This window comes from Sorex araneus, chromosome 3 (genome assembly GCF_027595985.1).
Source record: "Sorex araneus isolate mSorAra2 chromosome 3, mSorAra2.pri, whole genome shotgun sequence".
NCBI lineage: Eukaryota > Metazoa > Chordata > Mammalia > Eulipotyphla > Soricidae > Sorex > Sorex araneus.
In genome coordinates, this window is record NC_073304.1 from 74,282,999 (window position 1) to 74,303,196 (window position 20,198).

General features: G+C 49.9%; 1 protein-coding gene across 1 annotated transcript; it reads left to right on the top strand.

The window, feature by feature from the left end:
- The first annotated feature begins 9,925 nt into the window (after window positions 1–9,925).
- PSMB5 (proteasome 20S subunit beta 5) lies at window positions 9,926–18,882 on the top strand. The gene is made up of 3 exons (XM_004609472.2): window positions 9,926–10,144; window positions 10,934–11,240; window positions 18,375–18,882. Exons 1-3 carry the CDS (start codon window positions 9,947–9,949, stop codon window positions 18,659–18,661), a joined length of 792 nt encoding a protein of 263 aa, XP_004609529.1. The 5' UTR covers window positions 9,926–9,946; the 3' UTR covers window positions 18,662–18,882.
- The last annotated feature ends 1,316 nt before the right edge of the window (window positions 18,883–20,198 follow it).

The following is a 20,198-nucleotide window of genomic DNA, read 5'->3' on the forward strand; positions in this document are numbered from 1 at the left end:
GCAGCTCTTTCCTTAGCTTTATTTTTTTTAATTAACTAATTATTATTATTCTTTTGCTTTTTGGGTCACACCCAGCGATGCACAGGGGTTACTCCTGGCTTTGCACTTAGAAACCACCTCTGGCTCAGGGGACCATATAGGATGCTGGGAATCGAACCTGGGTCGGCCACGTGCAAGGCGAATGTCCTACCCGCTGTGCTATCACTCCGGCCCTCTTTCCTTAGCTTTAGAGGCAAAAATGAACTTCCATCAGCAAAGACCTCCAGACAGCTTTCCGTGTCAGCTTCTCCCACCAGACTTTCTGTTCTGAGGATGGGGCCGAAAGGATGAGACAGTCTTCTCTGCCCTGGTGTCCTTCCCGCCTGGCCCCTCACACATGACGAGAGAGATCATTTGTAATCCCAAGGCAGGAGAAACGCCCAACGGCTTCACTTGGTCTTAGGCCAATGGGGTGGGCGGGAGTGGGGTGAGTGGGAGCTCACAAGCCGAGGCTTCAGAAGGACAATGTATGTGTCAGCAGAGGGACAAGTCACTGCCACTTCCAGCACCACCCGGAGTGTCTTACTGAGCATCGTCAGTCAGGAGCGCTGGGGGGATGGGCTCGGACCTTCCAGACGGAGTGCTGGTGTGCCCTCGGCCTCACGCTTTCGCAGGATGGAGGGGGCGTCTCCTCCTCAGGAAGTCTGGGGGGCCAGGGGCCACACATTAGCCACCAGCTTTCTCCTTTCTTCTGCAAAGCCACATGGGCCTCCTACGGAAGAGGCGAGAAAGTCTCCTCCTGGACCAGAGAGATCATCAGGTGTTAAGGCACTTGTGTACTCAGCCGAACCTGTGTTAGACCCCCGGCACCACTTATGGTCCCCCCAGAGTCCCGCCAGGATTGATCCCTGAGTGCAGAGCCAGGAGTAAGTTGGGAGTATTGTCAGGTGTGTCCCAACATCCACTTCATCCTCCCAAAGGAATATATTTTTTTTTCTTTTGGTTTTGGGGCCACATCTGGTGGTAATCAGGGATCACTCCTGGATCATATGAGGTGCCAAGGATTGGACTGGGGTCCACTGCATGCAAAACAAGTGCTGGAGTTGTTCTATCACTCTAGCCCCAAGAATATCTCCTCCAAAACACTAAGCTCAGAGGAGAGGTAGAGGCAGGGCCAGGGGGTCACTGTGGTGGAGGTATGGTGTTGTAACATTGTATGCGTGAAACAATACTGTAAATCATGGTGCCTCAACAAATTTATTTATTTATTTATTTTGGTTTTTTGGGTCACACCCAGAGATGTCAGGACTTATTCCTGGCTCATCACTCAGGGATCACTCCTGGAAGTGCTCAGGAGACTATATAAGTGGATATATATATATATATATATATATGTGGATATATATATGTATATATATATATATATATCATGAAATCCCGTTGATCATCGATTTCTCGAGCGGGCTCAGTAACTTCTCCATTCGTCCTATCCCTGAGATTTTAGAACCCTCTCTGTGTGAAAAGAAATGCTGATGAACCAGAATCACAGCAAAATTTTCATAGAACAGCCAAAGTGAGAAAAAAAAACAGGTTGATAAAGATACAAAGACTCAGACTTGCAATTCTGGGGTCAAATCTGTGAAAAATCAAGCTCATCCTATATTGAAAAAACATCACAGGATCAAAATTTGGTACAGAATTCTAAACCCTTAGTTCATTCTTTGAATGACAAGTCTCATGGTCCACCTGGTTGCTCTAAAGAATAGCAACACCCTGCACAGACTGGGCATTTACTACATCAGAAACAGTGCCATAAGCCTCAGCAACTGGTTATAGCAATGAAAACCAATAGTCATGTGAAAGAAGAGCTCGAACATACAACTGCGGAACATTTTAAGGAGGAAGACAAACTGAAACTGAAAAAGCCCGAGAGAAACCTACAACCCCGCCAAAGAAGAAGCAGCAAAAATTTTTCCATAGATGAGCCACCATTGTTCATTCCAGACAACATAGCCACAGTAAAAAGAGAAGGCTCAGATCATAGTTCTCCACTTGAAAGCAAATATGTGTGGACTCCCAGCAAGCAGTGTGGGTTTTGCAAAAAGCCTCATGGCAACAGGTTTATGGTTGGCTGTGGGAGATGTGATGACTGGTTTCATGGTGATTGTGTAGGATTAAGTCTTACTTAAGCACAACAAATGGGAGAGGAAGACAAAGAATATATATATATATATATATACATAAATAGACACATATACATATATATTATATATAATATATTATATATATATATATACATACCCAGGGATCAAACCCAGGTCACCCCATGTAAGGCAAATACCTACCTACCCACTTGTCCTATCTTTCCAGTCCCATCCTCAACAAATTTAAAATAATAAATAAAATAATAAATAAAAACTAAATTTTAGACTCTTGCATTTGTTTGTTTGTTTGTTTAGGGGACACATCTGGTGATGCTCAGGGATTACTCAGGAATTATTCTGGCAGTACTCAGGGACCATATGGGATGCTGGGGATTGAATCTGGACCAGCCACATGCAAGGCAGGAGCCATACCCACTGTACTATCTCTCTAACCCAGAAGCTTTTGGGGGGGGTGTGGGCACACCCAGTGGTGCTCAGGAATCACTCTTGGCGGTGCTCAGGGGACCATATGGGATGCTGGGGATCAAATCTGAGTCAGCCGTGTGCAAGGCAAGCTCCCTACTCACTGTACTATAGCTCCAGCCCCTAACCCCAAAGCTTTAGACTCTGTATGGGGAGGATTAATCGTTAGGCTGTTAGCAAGTGGGCTGAGTGGCTCCTGGAAGGCCAGGGGACTGTCTCCCCTTCCCCACACCAACAGTTTGCTAATAGATCCTGCAGCTTCTGAGTCTCCTCTGCTGAGAAAGCTTGAAGGGCCGCAAGACCAAATCCCAACTACCTTCCCCACCCTAGGCTGGCATTTAAGGGCCTCTGTGATCCAATCCTAATTCATCCCTCCACAACCTCTCCTTATTCTGTTCCTAGCATGCCTCACACCTCTCCCTCAGCTGTTCACATCCTATCCTTCAAAGTCTGGCTTTAGAGCTGCTTACTCTGAAAATCCTTCCCAGGTTTGGGCTGAGAGAACAGAGTCTCGGGGCTGAAGGAGCCAAGAGACTTAAGCAGTCTTCGAGGGAATGAATCCAGATTCTGTGGCCGTCCTCCCGTCTCCTGGACAGTCTGGTCCGAGCCCACCCCACTGTGAACTCAAGCACTCATCATTGCTCCCCTCCCCCTCGGGCTTTCGTGATTTCTAATTGATATATCAGATTGTATAAGTTAATGTGGTGAAGATTTTATACGTGCCCATATTGCAAAATGTTTACTACAATAAGACCAATTAACACATCCTTCACCTCCTCTAATTGCCAGTGTGTTGTTATAGCGAGAACATTTAAACACCAATTCCCAGGGGCCCACACAGGAGCAGAAGCCCGGACCTGGAGCAGCAGTGGCAGCAGCGTGGCCCTGGGGGTCCTGGAGGGAGGATTGATGGCCTGAATGGAGGGAAGGAGATGGTGGGTGTTGGACCAAGAGTGAGATCTGAAACACTCAGGAGTGGTCGTCCAGTACTTGATCCAACACGGTTCTGGGAAGAAGCAAGGTGCTCATCCAGCAGGTCCACCTGTCCAGAACGAAAATGCAAGAGGGCTGGAAAGATAGCACAGTGGGTAGGGCACTTACTGGTGTTTGGCCCATCTGGGTTCAATATCTGGCACTCTACATGGTCCCCTGAGCACCGCCAGGGTAACTCCTGAGTGTAGAGCCAGGACTAAACATCCCCCGACATCCACCCAGCATCTTCGTAGGGTGTGGCAGATAGACGGAAAGAAGGAAGGAAAGAGGAAGGGAGGCAAGGAGAGAGGGAAGGAGGGAGGGAAGGAGGGAGGGAAGGAGGTGAGAAGGAATGGAGGGAGGAAGGAAAGGAAGGGAGGGAGGGAGGGAGGAAGGAAGGAAGGAAGGAAGGAAGGAAGGAAGGAAGGAAGGAAGGAAGGAAGGAAGGAAGGAAGGAAGGAAGGAAGGAAGGAAGGAAGGAAGGAAGGAAGGAAGGAAGGAAAATGCAGGCATGGAAATGAAAGCATCCATCTCTCCCAAACCGGCCGGGACTAGTGAGCCCAGGAAAGCAAAAGAAGCCCAAAGCTGGGTCTGAAGAGCTCAATGGGCTGGGCGCATGCTGAGCACACATGATGCCTGTTTTGGTCCTCACCATGCACTACCTAGAGTGACCCCAGCACTGCTGGGGGTGGCCCCCCAAAAAATCCAATAACAAAGGAGACAAAAGCCCCTGGACATAGACAGACATGGGAGATCTTGAAGATGAGAGCCCACCTCCGTTCCTCGCCCACTTTACCACCCACGGAGGGGACTGCGAGGGCCCTGGCGTATCTGCCCTCACCTGTTCCTCTGTGATGAGAGCTGGTGCCTCTCGGCCCCAGGCAGGAGGACGCAGTGTCTGCCCGGGAGGGCTGGAGGGAGCACAGGCTGTCTCACTCAGCCCAGCTCCCTCTTCCAGAACAGCCTGAGACGCTGGCGAGAGAAGGGGGAAGGAGCTTGCCTGCACACAGCCAGCCCGGGCAAACGGGCACCCCATCTGGTCCCCCTGAGCACAGTGAGGGTCACTCCAGGGCACAGAGCCAGGACTGATGCCTGAGCACTGCTGGGAGCGGCCCCAAACGCCCACATTCTCTAACCGCCACCCCCCGCGATAGGAAATAGAGAAAAGCAGGGTCCTGCCGGGAGGGGTGTGTGGAGAGGAAGAGGTGAAGGGAAACATGCCAAGACCCCCAGCGGTCCCCTCCAGGGCTGGTGAGGCAGGTGCGGCTCCTGTGTGCAGGGATGGAGGAGGGCTGAGGGAAGGAAGAGAAGGCAGAGTGTGGAAACCTGCTGTGAAGAGGAGCCACACACACATCAGAGCAAAGGGCCTGAGAAGCCGCTCTGGGAAGCAGGAATGGAGCCTATAAGGGCCAGAGTGACAGTACAGAAAGCAGGGCATTTGCCGCGCACGAATCCGACCTGAGTTCTATCCCCAGCACCCTATACGGTTTCCTGAGACTGCCAGGAGTGATCCTTAAGCACAGAGTCAGAAGTAAGCCCTGAGCACAGCCTGATATGGCCCCAACCTCCAGGACCCCAAACAGGGAGGTGAAAAGGGCCCTCCTGGTCCTGGCCCTGCCCCTGACTGAGCAGGGTGCACAAGCCACTTTACATCAGGTTCACTCTGCCTCCTGGCTGGGTCTAGGGACCTAAAATAAAAATGCACTCTAAGAGGGGTGGAGCAATAGCACAGAGGGTAGGGCATTTGCCTTGCAACCCAGACAGGAATCCCCGACATCCAGTAAGGGCCCCCTGAACACCACCAGGAGTAACTCTGAGTGCAGAGCTAGGAGAAACCCCTGAGCATCAATGAGTTGAGCACCTCCCACCCCCCCCCCAATACCCTACTCTAAGCAACTTTTTTTTTTTTGCTTTTTGGGTACACCCAGCAGTGCACAGGGGTTACTCCTGGCTCTGCACTCAGGAATTACTCCTAATTACTCCTGGCAGTGCTAGGGGACCATATGGGATGCTGGAAATCGAACCCGGGTCGGCCTCGTGCAAGGCAAATGCCCTCCCCGCTGTGCTATCGCTCCAGCCCCTCTAAGCAACTTTTATATAATATAGTATCATTAACTCTAGTCACAGTGCTATAAATGAGAGTCCCAAAACTCACTTCTGTATGTGTGTGTGGGTGGGGGGTGAGGTTTGGGTCACACCGGTCAGTGCTGGATGAATCCCAGACAGCAAGTGCCCTGAACCCACTGAGCTTTTTTCCTGTTGTTAGGGCCATGCCCAAGTGATACTGGGGGTGTGATCGGCATAAAGTAGCAAGCTTGGACCATGGATTGAACCCAGGACCTCACAGACAGAAGCCATATGCACTGTCATTTGACTCCCCTCACCAGCCCAATTTACTCCATCTGTAAGTGTAAATCTTGGTTTTGGTTTTGGTTTTGGTCTTGGGGCCCCACCTGGTGGTGCTTAGGGAATACTCCTTCCCCTCCCCCATACACCCCTACCCAGGGACCATGTGGTGCCAGGGATCAAGGTCAGGCCTCCTATATTCGAAGCAAGCTGCCTATTCCCCTTGAGTTAGTTCTTTGGCCCTATAAATGTAAATTTGTATCTTTTAATCAATAGTTCATCACTATTCCCACCACTTCCTCTCCCACCACTCCCAGCAACCATCATTCTTTTCAGTTTCTAAGTGTTTAGTATTTTTTAACTCCTTACACAAGTCATATCACACAGTACTTGCCTTTAGCCTGCCTTGTTTCACTTAGCACAATACCCCAACGTTTTTCTATGTTGTTTTAAGTGGTAAGATTTTCTTCTTTTTTTTTTTGGTTTTTGGTTTTGAGTCACACCTGGTGATGCACAGGGGTTACTCCTGGTTCATTCACTCAGGAATTACTCTTGGCGGTGTTCAGGGGGCCATATGGGATGCTGGGGATCGAATCCAGGTCGGCCATGTGCAAGGCAAACACCCTACCCGCTGTGCTATTGCTCTAGCTCTAGCACCTTCTTTATTTTTTCTTTTATTATACATATTTTTGGGATAGCCCTTTGTTGTGCCCAGGGGTTACTCTTGACTCTGCTCTCAGGGATTGCTCCTGATGGTTCTCAGGGGACCACAGTGGGTGCTGGGGATCGAACTGGGTTGGCTGCATGCAAGGCCAGTGCCCTGCCCACTGTACTATCTCTCTGGCTCCTCTTTTTCCCTTTTTAAATTTTTTTATGTCATACAAAAATTCCTGTGGTGCTCAGGAATTACTCCCAGCTCTGGGGCTGCTCCATACAACACCAGAAATCAAACCCAGACCTTCTGCAAGCAAAGCATGTGCTCCAGTCCATTGCCACTGAGCTCTTTCTTCAGTCTTTTCTTCTTTTACTGCTTTGATTTTTTTTTTTGCTTGCTTTCTTGTTTGGGGGCATACTGGGTTGTGCCCAGAACTTACTCCTGGTTCTGTGCTCAGGAATTACTCCTGACAGGGCTTGGGGGACCATATGTGGTGCTGGGAATAGAACCTGGGTTTATCATATATAAGGCAAGTGCCCTACCCACTACGCTACCTTTCCGGCCCTTTCTTGTGAAGGTTTCTGTGAATAGCAACCTTGGAGCGGAGAACTAATATAAGTGAACAAGTAATGAAGGGCTTTGAATGCCATGCTGGAGAGCTAAACCTAAAGAACATAAAGTGAGACATAAAATGATGTTTTAGGAAAATCAATCTGGTGCTATGCAAAATTAATTCAAGAATCAAGTTTGGGCTAAAAATCAGCATATTTCAGTAACGGGCAAGTAAAGAGATAAGAAGTCAAAGATGGTTTCCAGGGGTGTCCAGAGTTTTTTGGGAGACACAAAAGAAAGTCATAGAAGGTGACTGAAAAGCTACCGCTTTTCAGGGGGCAGAGAGCAGATCTTGTGCATGGAGAACGGAAACCTGGTTCCCATCCCTGGTACCTCCAAAAAAGAAAAACCATAAGCAAGGCACGACAGCTCTGAAACTCTAGAAGAATGACACTGTTGTCATTCTTTCATCCATTCATCTAACAGACAGGTTTTAAGCACACAGTGAGCACAGAGAGGAATAGTGGAGAAATACCTGTATTTAAAGGCTCACAACTCTTGTGGCGCCTGCCATGTGACAGACCCCTGGGGTTCCCTAAGCCTTGCCAAACATGTCCCAAAACCTGAAAATAAATAAAGGTTTACAGTTTAGATAAATACACACTTATTATTTTTTGGTTTGAGGTCACACCCAGCGATGCTCAGGGATCATTTCTGGTCCTGCACACAGGAATCACTCTTGGAAGTGTTCAGGGGACCAAATGGGATGCCAGGGATCAAACCCGGCATCATGCTAAGCAAGTGTCTTACCCATTGTATTGTTTCTCTGGCCCTGACAAATGTACACTTACTACCAGAAAAACAAACAGGGGCTGGAGTGATAGCACAGTGGGTAGGGCGTTTGCCTTGCACGCGGCAGACCCGGGTTCGATTCCCAACATCCCATATGGTCCTCTGAGCACCGCCAGGGGTGATTCCTGAGTGCAGAGCCAGGAGTAACCCCTGTGCATTGCCAGGTGTGACCCAAAAAGAAAAAAAAAAAAAGGGCTGGAGAGATAGCACAACGGGTAGGGCGTTTGCCTTGCACGCGGCAGACCCAGGTTCGATTCCCAGATTCCCAGCATCCCATATGGTCCCCTGAGCACGGCCAGGGGTAATTCCTGAGTGCAGAGCCAGGAGTAACCCTGTGCATTGCCAGGTGTGACCCAAAAAGCAAAAACAAACAAACAAACAAACAAACATGAACATGCTTAAGAGGAATATAAATGCTATTAGTGAAAAAGTGAAAGAATGAGAGTTAAAGATGTCAGGAGGAGAGCCTGGAGCGATAGCCCAGAGGGTAGGGCACTTGCCCTGCATGCGGCCAACCTGGGTTCGATTCCCAGCATCCCATATGGTCCCATTGAACACCGCCAGGAGTAATTTCTGAGCTCGGAACCAGGAGTAACCCCTGTGTATTGCTGGGTGTGACCCAAAAAGCAAAGTAAAAAAAAAAATGTCAGGAGGAATATCTCAGGGCAAAATAATATGTGCTCAATAAACGGAGGCACTCTACATTTCACCTCCTCCAAGTGTGAGACACAGATAAAGATCTGCTTCATTACACTCTGACTGTTGGGCTTGAACAGGGTTGCCAAATTTTAGCATTAAAAATACAACACATTGCAGAGACTGTCGGGGAAGAGGAGGAGCTGATTCAGGCACCAGAGGAAAGTGAATGCAAGATGTTGATGAATGTTGCTCTTGGAATCCAACAAGGAAGGCCAGACACTGACTTCATAGAACCATAAAGCTGGAGGCAACATTTCATACATTTCCCACTTCCTGGCTTGTTACAGTTCCCAAAAGGGTTGGAAAATGAAGGTGGGTGGAGGGAGGGAGAGAGAGAGAGACAATGAAATATAGCATATTGCTGAATAGAGAGCTCGTCTTAGCAAGTTTAAGTCAGAAAACCTCTTGGTACATGTTTATGGAGCCTCAACTCTCCTCCAGGCCCCAAGATGGTATATTATTACTATTGACTCGTTTATTCAGGACTTGAATTGAGAATCTAGTTTGTGGATTAAGTGGGCCCTTTGCTCTTCCTTCCTGACTCTATCTGCCTTTTGGGCAATACATAACTTATGAGAATTTCCACCGAAGGATGGGAGGAAAAAGCATATTGACTCTTAAAAATTGGTTACTGTTGAGGACGCGGGTGTTGTGGCGATTAAGACAATCAAACAAGAAGTCTAACACTTTTATTTGCGGCGCTTTTCGACCACCACCTACTAATTTCGTTGGGAAATGGCCTCAGAGTAGAACATTATTTTCCCCGGTAACTATTAGAGGGTGCCCTAAGACAAAACTGCAAGTTCAATCGTGGTAATAGAGTGTTGAAGCCGGGAAGATGCAAAGCGTTGCTCGGACACGGGGCTGGGCGGCTGGGGCGCGCGGCGCGTTACCGCTAAGATTTAGGAACCGATTTTCCAACCCGTCACGCCCTTCTCAAAGATGGCCAGCCTCCCTAAGATGGTCGTTTCCCAGGGCTTCCTCTGTATTGAATGCGGTGCCCAGATTGCATCAGGACCGGTGTTGACGGGCCTTTAGAATATATGAGGTCGGGAAGCCCAGTGCGCGCCTCTCCCTCCTAGGGGAAAACGGTCCCTCGCCCTGCGGAGGGGCGGGGGGGGGTGTTCTCGCACGGTGGGGGCGTGGCTGCCAGGAGTTAAGATGGCTCCCGGGATTCAATGAATAGGAAGTGAGGCTGTGACGGCCACGCGCTGCCCGGCCGCACTTGTCTTCTCGCGAGAGCTTCCTCCTGCCCTTACCAGTCATGGCGCTGGCCAGTGTGTTGGAGAGGCCGCTAGCGGTGAATCAGCGCGGGTTTTTCGGACTCGGGGGTCGCGCGGAACTGCTGGACCTGGGTCCAGGGAGTCCCAGCGATGGGCTGAACCTAGCCGCGCCCAGCTGGGGTGCCCCAGATGAGCCGAAAATCGAAATGCTTCATGGAACCACCACCCTGGCCTTCAAGGTGCGGACCGTGCCGTGGCGGCGGGGGCGCGGGGCTCCGGGCTTTCGCGACTCTCTCCCCCCGCGCCCTGGCCGTGGCGAGGAGCGGGGGCTGCGGGTGGGCGGGAGGACCATCCCGCTTGGGCCCGGCGTGATTCCCGGGCGACCCCCGGGTGCTCCGCGGGGGTCGTGGGCGCGGGGGCGGCCCGTGCGTTCGCTCAGCAGGGGCTGGCGAGTCGAGACCTCCCCTTCGAGGCCCGACGACCTGAGTGGAAGCCCGGGGCGGAGGGGAGGGGGGAAGAGGAGCACTGTGTGGCGAGCCAGACTGGGGGACTCCCGGCTCAGCTTTGCCCTGCTAGGTCTGCTGTGATCTTGTGCAGGTCGTTTGAACTCCTTTGACCCTGTTTTCTCATCTTCTTTGTTTTGTTTGGAGGGAGGAGGAAGGAGGAGGTCACATCCAGTAGTGCTTAGGGCTAACTCCTGGCTCAGCATTCAGGGATCGTTACTGGCGGGCTGGGGGGGGGTGGGGCGTGTGGGGTCCCAGGGATCGCACCTGGGTTGGCCATGTGTAAGGCAAGCGCCCTACCCGCTGTACTATCACTATGGCTCTCCTCATCTTCAAAGTGAGGTTACTAATGGCCATCCCGGTATCTCAGGGTGGAGATGGCCCCACTCTGTGGGCAGGTATGTGGTGCCAGTAACAGCGCCCCCGAAAGAGACGCCTGGGTTGGCGTGCATGCATCCAGCAAGGGGCAGGGGATGTGTGATGTGTTCTGTGCTCTGACCTGCTTCCTCCCGCTCATCCCGACAGTTTCGCCACGGAGTCATTGTCGCCGCGGACTCCCGAGCCACCGCGGGTGCCTACATTGCCTCCCAGACGGTGAAGAAGGTCATCGAGATCAACCCCTACCTGCTGGGGACCATGGCCGGGGGCGCCGCTGACTGCAGCTTCTGGGAGCGACTCTTGGCCCGGCAGTGCCGCATCTACGAGCTGCGCAATAAGGAGCGCATCTCCGTAGCCGCAGCGTCCAAACTGCTGGCCAACATGGTGTATCAGTATAAAGGCATGGGACTCTCCATGGGCACCATGATCTGTGGCTGGGATAAGAGAGGCCCTGGTGAGTGAACCCCTCATTGCCTAGGCGGGTTCTGCTTGGATGAGCAGGTGGTTGGCTGGACTCTCAGCCCTTCTTTCTGTCCAAGGAAAGAGCTTTGGTGTAGAAGGCACAAAGCTAGGGACCTGAGAGATAGTACAGCGGATAGTGCATTGGCCGTGCATTCAGCTCATTCGGCTGCTGTGGGTTGGATCCCCGGCACCCGATATGGTCCCTGGCACTGCCAGGAGCGTACCCTAATCACAAAGCCAAGAGTAAGTCCTGAGCACAGCTCAGGATTGCCCCAAAAGGTCAGCTAAAAGAAGAGGAAGGCATGGAGGGATTGCAGTGATAGATAGTACAGCAGGCAATGTGCTTGCCTTGCATGTGACTGATACGGGCTCAATCCCTTGGCACCCTGTATGGTGCCCCGAGCACTGCTAGGAATAGTTCCTGAGCACAAGGCAAGGAGTAACTCCATGAGTATAGCCTGGTGTGGCCTCAAAACAAAAAAAGAAGGCGTGGAGTTAGAACCATTGTGTCACTCATCACCATGTGACTGGCAGATTCCAGACTGTTTCATCATCTGTTACATAGGTTAAATGTTAAGGCCTTAAATATCAGATGAGTGTTTGGCCCATGGTGATTTTTGCTTCTGTCCTTTTCCTAGGAAATAAAACTTCAGGGCCAGAGAGTTCAATGGGTAGTTCAGTGAGCTGAGTGCAGGCTTTGCAATGTGGGAGGTCCAGGTTTGATCCCTGGAGCCACCATGTGATCCCCACGCACTGGAGTAGCCTCTGTATCATCCAAAAACCAAAATTGAAAATTGAATAAAATTCATCTAGAGTTGTATTTGAGATTTAGGTTAGCTAATAGACATGAGGCTCTCATCAGTGTTTTCTAATTAAAACAAACGATAAGGAGGGTTAGAGAGATAGTGCAGTGGGTAGGGCACTTGCCCTAAGCGAAGCTGACCTAGGTTTGCTCTCGCGTATGGTCCCCGGAGCCACGCTGGGAGTGATCCCTAGCACTGCCAGGCATGATCAACAACCAAACAAAAAAAATACTGTAATGGGAGGAGCCCAAGAGCTAGCACAGGGGATATGTCACTTTCTTTGCATGCCATTGACACTGGGGTGGGCCCCCAGCACTACATATGATCCCCTGAGCACCACCAGGCGTGATTCCTGAGCACTGCTGAATGGGACCCCCAACCCTGGAAAAAAAATGTAAAAAAAAGGTGAAATTTTTTTTCTCTTTTTGAGTCATACCCAGCGATGCTCAGGGGTTATTCCTGGCTCTGCACTCAGAAATTACTCCTGGCTCTGCTCAGGGGAACTATGAGGGATGCCAAGGATCAAACCTGAATCAACTACATGCAAGGCAAACACTGTACCTGATGAACTATTGCTCTGGCCCCTGAAATAAGTTTTTGACAGCTTATCTCAATACCCAAAATAGTGTTTCAGCATGTGGCATTAGCCTCCCTTCGGGTTCTTTTGGCAGCCAGGTTGGGGGCGGGTGTTTCGTTTTTTTTGGGAGGGAGCCACTCCTGGTGATACTCAAGGGTTACTCCTGGCTCTTCACTCAGTAATTACTCCTGATCCTGGTGGTGCTCGGGGTACCATATGGGATGCCAGGGAATGAAGCTGGGTTGGCTGCATGCAAGGCAAATGCCCTACCCTCTGCTGTTCTATCTCTCCAGCCCAGCCCCCTTTCAAGTTCTTAGCCATGTCTGTTGTATTGCACAGTGAAACACTACACACACACACACACACACACACACACACACACACACACACATACACACACACACACACATACACACACATACACACACATACACACACACTTGCTTTTTGGGTCACACCCAGTGATGCACAGGGTTACTCCTAGCTCTGCACTCAGGCGACCATATAGTATGCTGGGACTCGAACCCTGGTTGGCCGTGTGCAAGACAAATGCCCTACCCACTGTGCTATCACTCCAACCCCAGTGAAACACTATATTAAGTGGCCATTAGGAATTGCCCTTTTTTCTTCAGCATGATTTTGGCCTTACAGGGATCTCATCTCATTTCCGTAATGTAAGCATGATTCTAACCTGTTGTCTCTGAAAAGAAATTCCTTGACCTATTTTCCACTCTGCTGGTATATAAAAGCCTTTTTAGAAAGTTTAAGTTTAGCCATGTGCCTGGTGTCAGCTCCTCTTCAGCCTTCCCCCCCCCCTGCCCCGGCTTTTTGGGTCACACCTGTTGATGCTCAGGGGTTATTCCTGGCTCTGCACTCAGAATCACTCCTGGGGGTGCTCAGGGGACCGACATGGAATGCCGGGATCAAACCTGGGTTAATTGTAAGCAAGGCAAGCACCCTCCTGCTATACTGTTGCTCTGGCCCTTATGCCATTTTTTATTTTTATTATTATTATTATTTTTTTGCTTTTTGGGTCACACCCGGCGATGCACAGGGGTTACTCCTGGTTCTACACTCAGGAATTACCCCTGGCGGTGCTCAGGGGACCATATGGGATGCTGGGATTCGAACCCGGGTCAGCCGCATGCAAGGCAAACGTCCTACCCGCTGTGCTATCGCTCCAGCCCCTATGCCAATTTTTTAAATGGCACATAAAAGCAGAATCAAGTTGGGGGCTTCCTTTATGCAAGGCATGTTCTTTACCTCTTGAGACACATCTCTTGGCCAGTGTTTTTGGTGAGGAGTATATTCTTTCTCTCTCTCCCTCTCTCCCTCTCCCCCTCTCACAATCTCCCACTTCGGTCCTCCTCCCTCCCTCCCCCCTTCTTCTCCCCGTGCCCCTCTCCCCTCTTCCTCTTCTTTCTTTTCTCTTTCTTCTCTCTCCCCTCTCTCACCATTCCTGGTGTAGCTTGGTGGACCATAAGGGTGCCGGGGATAGAACCCAGGTCAGCTACATGTAATAATTGTTTTGGGCTTTGGGGAACACTCAGTTGTGCTCAGGGGTACTTCCGCTCTGTTTTGGGGACCATTTGTGGTACAGGGATCAAACCTGAACCCCTCATACAAAGCATGTCCTCAGCCATTGAATTATCCTTCTAGCCCCACTCTGTTTTAAGTGTCACTTTAATCAATACAGCTAGTTACCTTCTGTGTAATTTTCTCCCTCAGTGCTTGAAAATAATTATTCTTTCCTATTGTTTTTGCTTCGTGCATTTTCTTGCTTACTAAACACCTAGTTTTCTTTTGAATTATAAGATATTCACAACTTCTTCACTTGGAGACTATCAGTTCATTACTGCGTGCAGGATGAATGAGGAGATTAAAAAATGAGGGGGTGGGGGCTGGAGAGATAGTACAGCAGGGAAGGTGTTTGTTTGCCTTTTATGCGACTTGCCTGGGTTCAATCTCCAGCATCCTATATCATCCCTGAGCAGAGCCAGGAGTAGGCCCTGAGTATAACAGTATAAAAAAACCCACCAAAAAAAAAAAGTGGGGGGGGGGGCAGAGAGATAGTGCTGCAGGTAAAGCTTTGCATGTGACCATCCCGAGATTGATCTCTGATATTCCATATGGTCCCCTGGCTTTGATCCCCGACATCCCATATGGATGACCCCTGAGTGCAGAGCCAGGAGTAAGTCCTGAGTACCACCAGGAGTGGCCCAGAAAGAGAAAAGAATTCTAGGCATCTTTTTGTTGTTTCAATTTTGGTTTTTGGGCCACACCCAGTGGTTCTCAGGAGCTACTCCTGGATCCATGCTTGGGAGTCACTCCTCATGGTGCTCTGGGGACCATTTGGTGCCAGAGAATAGAACCAGGTCTCTTGCGTGCAGAGCTTATGCTCACCTCATCAAGCTGCTCTCTGACCCTTAAAATGTGTCCTCAGATGATTCTTCTGCATAGTGAGAGTTGAAACCCACTAAAATAAAACCATTAGTGATGCTCTTGTCAGAATCCAGGACCACTGGGGCCCAGAGCAACAGTATAGCAGGTAAGGTGCTTGCAAGCGACTGACCAGCTACAATCCCAGCATCCCATATGATCTCCTGAATGCCTCCAGGAGTTATTTTTGAGTGCAGAGCCAGGAGTAATCCCTGAGCATCGCTGGGTGTAGCCCAAACCACCAACTCCAACCCTGCCCCACCCCACCAAAAAAAAAAAAGGCAAAATAGAAACCAGGACCACAGAGTGGAGTATAGGCTGATGAGACCCAGAAGGGATAGGTTCAATAAGGGACTGGAGAATTACTGAAAGTATTTGAGATAGGAAATTAGACTTTGTTCGATTGGAACTTAGTATATATATTAAATAGGCACATGCAGAATCTCGCACAGCAGAGCCTGGCAAGCTATTCATGGCGTATTTGATATGCCAAGAACAGTAACAATAATGGGCCTCATTCCCCTGGCCCTGAATGTGATAGGGACGAATGCCACATTACTGGCGCCCGCTTAAGCAAACCGATGAGTAACGGGATAACAGTGATACATATGTATGCATAAGTATGTATATATAATTAATGAGTCATGACAAGGTATATGGCTTAGTACTTATACCTTGCATGCATGAGACCTGGGTTTGATTCCCAGTGCTTCTTGTTGTGGGGAGGGGTTTTGGGGCCATGTCCAGTAGCACTCAGGGCCTCCCCATGGTTCTGTGTGCTCAGGGGTCACTGCTGATGGTGTTTCGGGACCATATGTTATGCCTGGGATAGAATCAGGGCCAGCTATGTTCAAGGCAAGCTCCTTACCCCTGTATTGTCTCCACATTCATCTCCTCCAAGTTCTTACTTTGCTGTTGTCTAGGCTTGGAGACCTAGCTCAACAGGCAGAGTGCATGCTTTGCGTGCTGGAGGCCCAGGTATGGACCAAGTGGTCCCACAAACACTACTACTCGTGGCCATGAAACAAAAAATCAGTATTTGTGTACAGTTCCATATGTACTGAAAGCTTTTTTAAAGTTACCTTCTTCGTGAAGCAAAATTTTTTCTCTTAAAGGAAATTTTAGAGATGTGAGGGGAGAGAGAGAGATAATGTGTTCAAAGGGAACAGAGACTTCTCCAGAGTGGAAAAAAAACAGAAATTGGGGGGTGGGGGGGTTGTTTTTAGGGCCAAATAGTAAATACTTTTTTTTTGTTTGTTTTTGCTTTTTTTTGGGGGGGGGGTCACACCCAGCAATGCTCAGGGGTTACTCCTGGCTTTGCACTCAGGAATTACTCCTGGCGGTGCTTGGGGGACCATATGGGATGCCGGGGATCGAACCCGGGTCGGCCGCGTGCAAGGCAAACGCCCTACCCGCTGTGCTATTGCTCCGGCCCTAAATAGTAAATACTTTTAAGTTTATAAGCCATTATATATAAGCTAAGTGGACATAGCTATATTCTATTTTTTGTTTGTTTGTTTAGCTTTTTAGTTAGATATATTTTAGTTTGCACTGGAATGGCCTGGAACAAATGATTTGCTGAAATGCAGGCAGCCAGGGACCAGAGCAATAGTACATTGGGTAGGGCACTTGCCTCACTCATGCCTTACTCGTGACTGACCTGGGTTCCATCCCTGGTATCCCACATGGTTCCCTGAGCACCACCCGGTGTGATGCCTGTCATAAAAAGAAAATGCAGTGATAGTACGGTGGATAGGGCATTTGCCTTCCATGCGGCCGACCCAGGTTCGGTCCCCAGCATCCCATATGATCCCCAAGCACTGCTGGGAGTAATTGCTGGGAGTAATTCCTAAGTGCAGAGCCAGGAGTAACCCTTAAGCATCTCTGGGTGGGACCCAAAAAGCGGGGGGGGGATGGGGAGAGAAAGAAAATGCAAGAGTCCAAGTTCAACCCCTTGCACTACATGATCCCCCAAGCAATCGGAGTGATCTGTGAGCACTGCTGGGTGTGACCCCCAAAACCAAGATACCTATAGATAAAAAGTTTTTTTTTATATAACCCAGCAGGTCTAGAGTACTGTCATTTAGGCATGTGGTGCTAACTTAATCATAAAAGCTCTATAGTTAGATGTGACCAGTGGTTACCAGATTGATCAATGGATATCTTTATTGAGAACTCTAGACTTTATTCTACTGTGGAGGTATGTCTTGTCCCAGATAGTTTACACTTTGAGGACAAAGATTATTATTTTTCTCCTCAGGCTTTATTTATTTGATTTTGGGGCCACATCCAGCCGTGCTCAGGGGTTACTCCTGGCTCTGCACTTAGGAATCATTGCTTGGTGGTCTTGGGGGACCATATGGGATGCTGGGATAGTACCCGAATTATTGGCTGTACACAGGATAAGTACCCACTGGACTATCTCTCCGGCCCCATGAAGGCTAAGATTTATTATTATTATTATTATTATTATTATTATTATTATTATTATTATTTGCTCTTTGGGTCACACCTTGCGATGCATAGGGGTTATTCCTGGCTCATGGCTCATGCACTCAGGAATTACTCCTGGCGGTGCTTGAGGGACCATATGGGATGCTGGGAATCGAACCCGGGTTGGCCGCGTGCAAGGCAAATGCCCTACCCGCTGTGCTATGGCTCCAGCCCCAGGTTAAGATTATTTTTAAATAAACTTCCCACTGTGCCTAAAGTTCTTTTTGTGTTAAAAATCTAAGTAATTTGAATTTTGCTTTTCTTTTGCATGTGCCATTAGGCCAAACAACATGTAAAAGGGTGCTATGTTGTTTAATCTGGCATTTTATTTATTTATGTATGTATGTATATATGTATTTATTGCTTTTTGGGTCACACCCGGTGATGCACAGGGGTTACTCCTGGCTCTGCACTCAGGAATTACTCCTGGCGGTGCTGGGATTCGAACCCGGGTTCGCCGCTTGCAAGGCAACGCCCTACCCGCTGTGCTGTCGCTCCAGCCCCATTTTATTTTTTAGTGTTCTGGTTTGGGGGCCATACCCAGCTCTGCTCTGGGATTACTGCTGGCTCTGTGTTCAGGGATCACTCCTGGCAGGCTTGAGGGACTGTGTGGGCTGCTGGGGATTGAACCCAGTTCGCCGGGTGCAAGGCAAATACCCTACCTGCTCTCCTAATGCTCTGGCCCTGACTCTGGCATTTTTAAAATAAGAGCCTCCCTTGGGTTTCACAAAAGATGAAATTACTGCCTTAGTGCATGAGTTAGCTGGTGGGCGGATAGTTGTTTTGTTTCCGATAACCAGATCTCTCTTTCCAGGCCTCTACTATGTGGACAGTGAAGGCAACCGGATCTCAGGGGTCACCTTCTCTGTCGGCTCCGGCTCTGTGTATGCTTATGGGGTCATGGATCGGGGCTATTCCTACGACATGGAAGTGGAGCATGCCTATGACCTGGCCCGCCGAGCCATCTACCAAGCCACCTACAGAGATGCTTACTCAGGAGGTTCGGTCAACCTCTACCACGTCCGGGAGGATGGCTGGATCCGAGTCTCCAGTGACAACGTAGCTGACCTGCATGACAAGTACAGTGGGTCTGCCCACTGAAGGAGGGTGGATGTGGCCACTTGCATTCACCCCTTGGGCTGACTTGGTTAATACGAGTCCAGCACCCCGTTCCATCGTGGCTAGGCCCCGAATTGTATCGGTCATTATATTTTTTAAAGCTCTGGAGCATTGACCTCTGCCTGTTACCAATTACTGAGTTGCTCCGGAGCTGATTTCTTGTTTAACTCTCTTGGTTGTTAACATTACACTACTCAACCTCAGCCTGTGTGTTGTGTCTTTCGTCCACACTGTCCCTCCTCCAAGCACTTTGCAGTCAAATAAGCCGGGGCAGTGGGAGGGAAGTGACTGTAATTACAGGAAACAGTGGTGTGAAGACATTGTCTAGTGAATACATTAACGTCCCCACTCATGAAGCTAATAATAAAGGAGAGGAAGGAGAGAGGCAGGGAGGAGGGAGCCCTTCCCGATGCTGTTTGCAGAGAGATGAAGAGTTGATGAGGTGGAAAGATGCACAGGCCTGTACCACGCGGCGCTGTGGAGAAAAAAGCTCTCACCCTCCGGTGGGGGGTGGCTGGGGAGGCTGGCGGCCTTATGCACAGCAGGAGCATGAATGAGTATACCTTTTTTTTGGGGGGGAGGGGGCTCCCCAGGAGCACTTTGAGCCCAGGGTCACTCCTGACACTCCTAGATCTGGTGGTACCGGTGTAGGTCTGAGGGTTTGGTGTGGGGGAGCCCACTCTGCCGTGTGTGCGGGCTTCGGGGATGGCAGGGGTCGGACTTGCAGTTCTTGGGGTCAAACTCAGGGCTTCACAAGCCAGTTATGCCCACCACACCTGCGACCTCTCTCCCCTGCTTCCAAGGGGGTAAGTCTTGAATTGGGAAGGGAGGCTAGGACCCTGGCAGTGGACAGGACAAAGAGATGGCTGTGGGAGCAGTAATGACCCTGAACTTGGTCGTCCTTGCCCTGCTGGTCTCCCACCGGGGATGTTGGTGGACTCAGCTCCCAGGCAGGAAGCAGCCCAGAATTGTCACTGAAATGTGTGCGTGGGGAGAGTCCCTGCTGAGAGTGGAGATGGCTGATTTATCACACCCAGCGCTGGGGAGGCTTGGGGGGTGGGCTCCCAAGCTATGATGGCAGCAGATGGCAAGGCCTTCTGTTAAAAAAGACTGGAGAGCTAAGAAAGGTGGATGGGAGAAGCCTTTAAAACACGGGAGTGGAGAAGCCTTAAAACAGCACAGTGTTAGGATGCTTCTTTGCTCTTGGCTGACCTGGGTTCAATCTCCGGCATCCCCTATGTTCCCCTGAATCCACCACGAATGATCCCTGAACACAGAGATAGGAGTAACCCCTGATACTGCTGTGTGTTGTGTTTGCCCTGACCCTTGAATAAAACCCGGGAGTGGAGGAGACCTTGTACTCCAGTCAGGACAGGTCGGTAGGGTGACACTACAGTGTTGTGTTTTGACATAGAGGAGCGATGGTGTACAGGAGTGGAGGGTGAGGCCTCCTCCCCATCCAAAAGCTCCCTTCCCTCGTGCTCCTTCCCCTCCCCCTCTGCCTCATGCAGTCTATTGA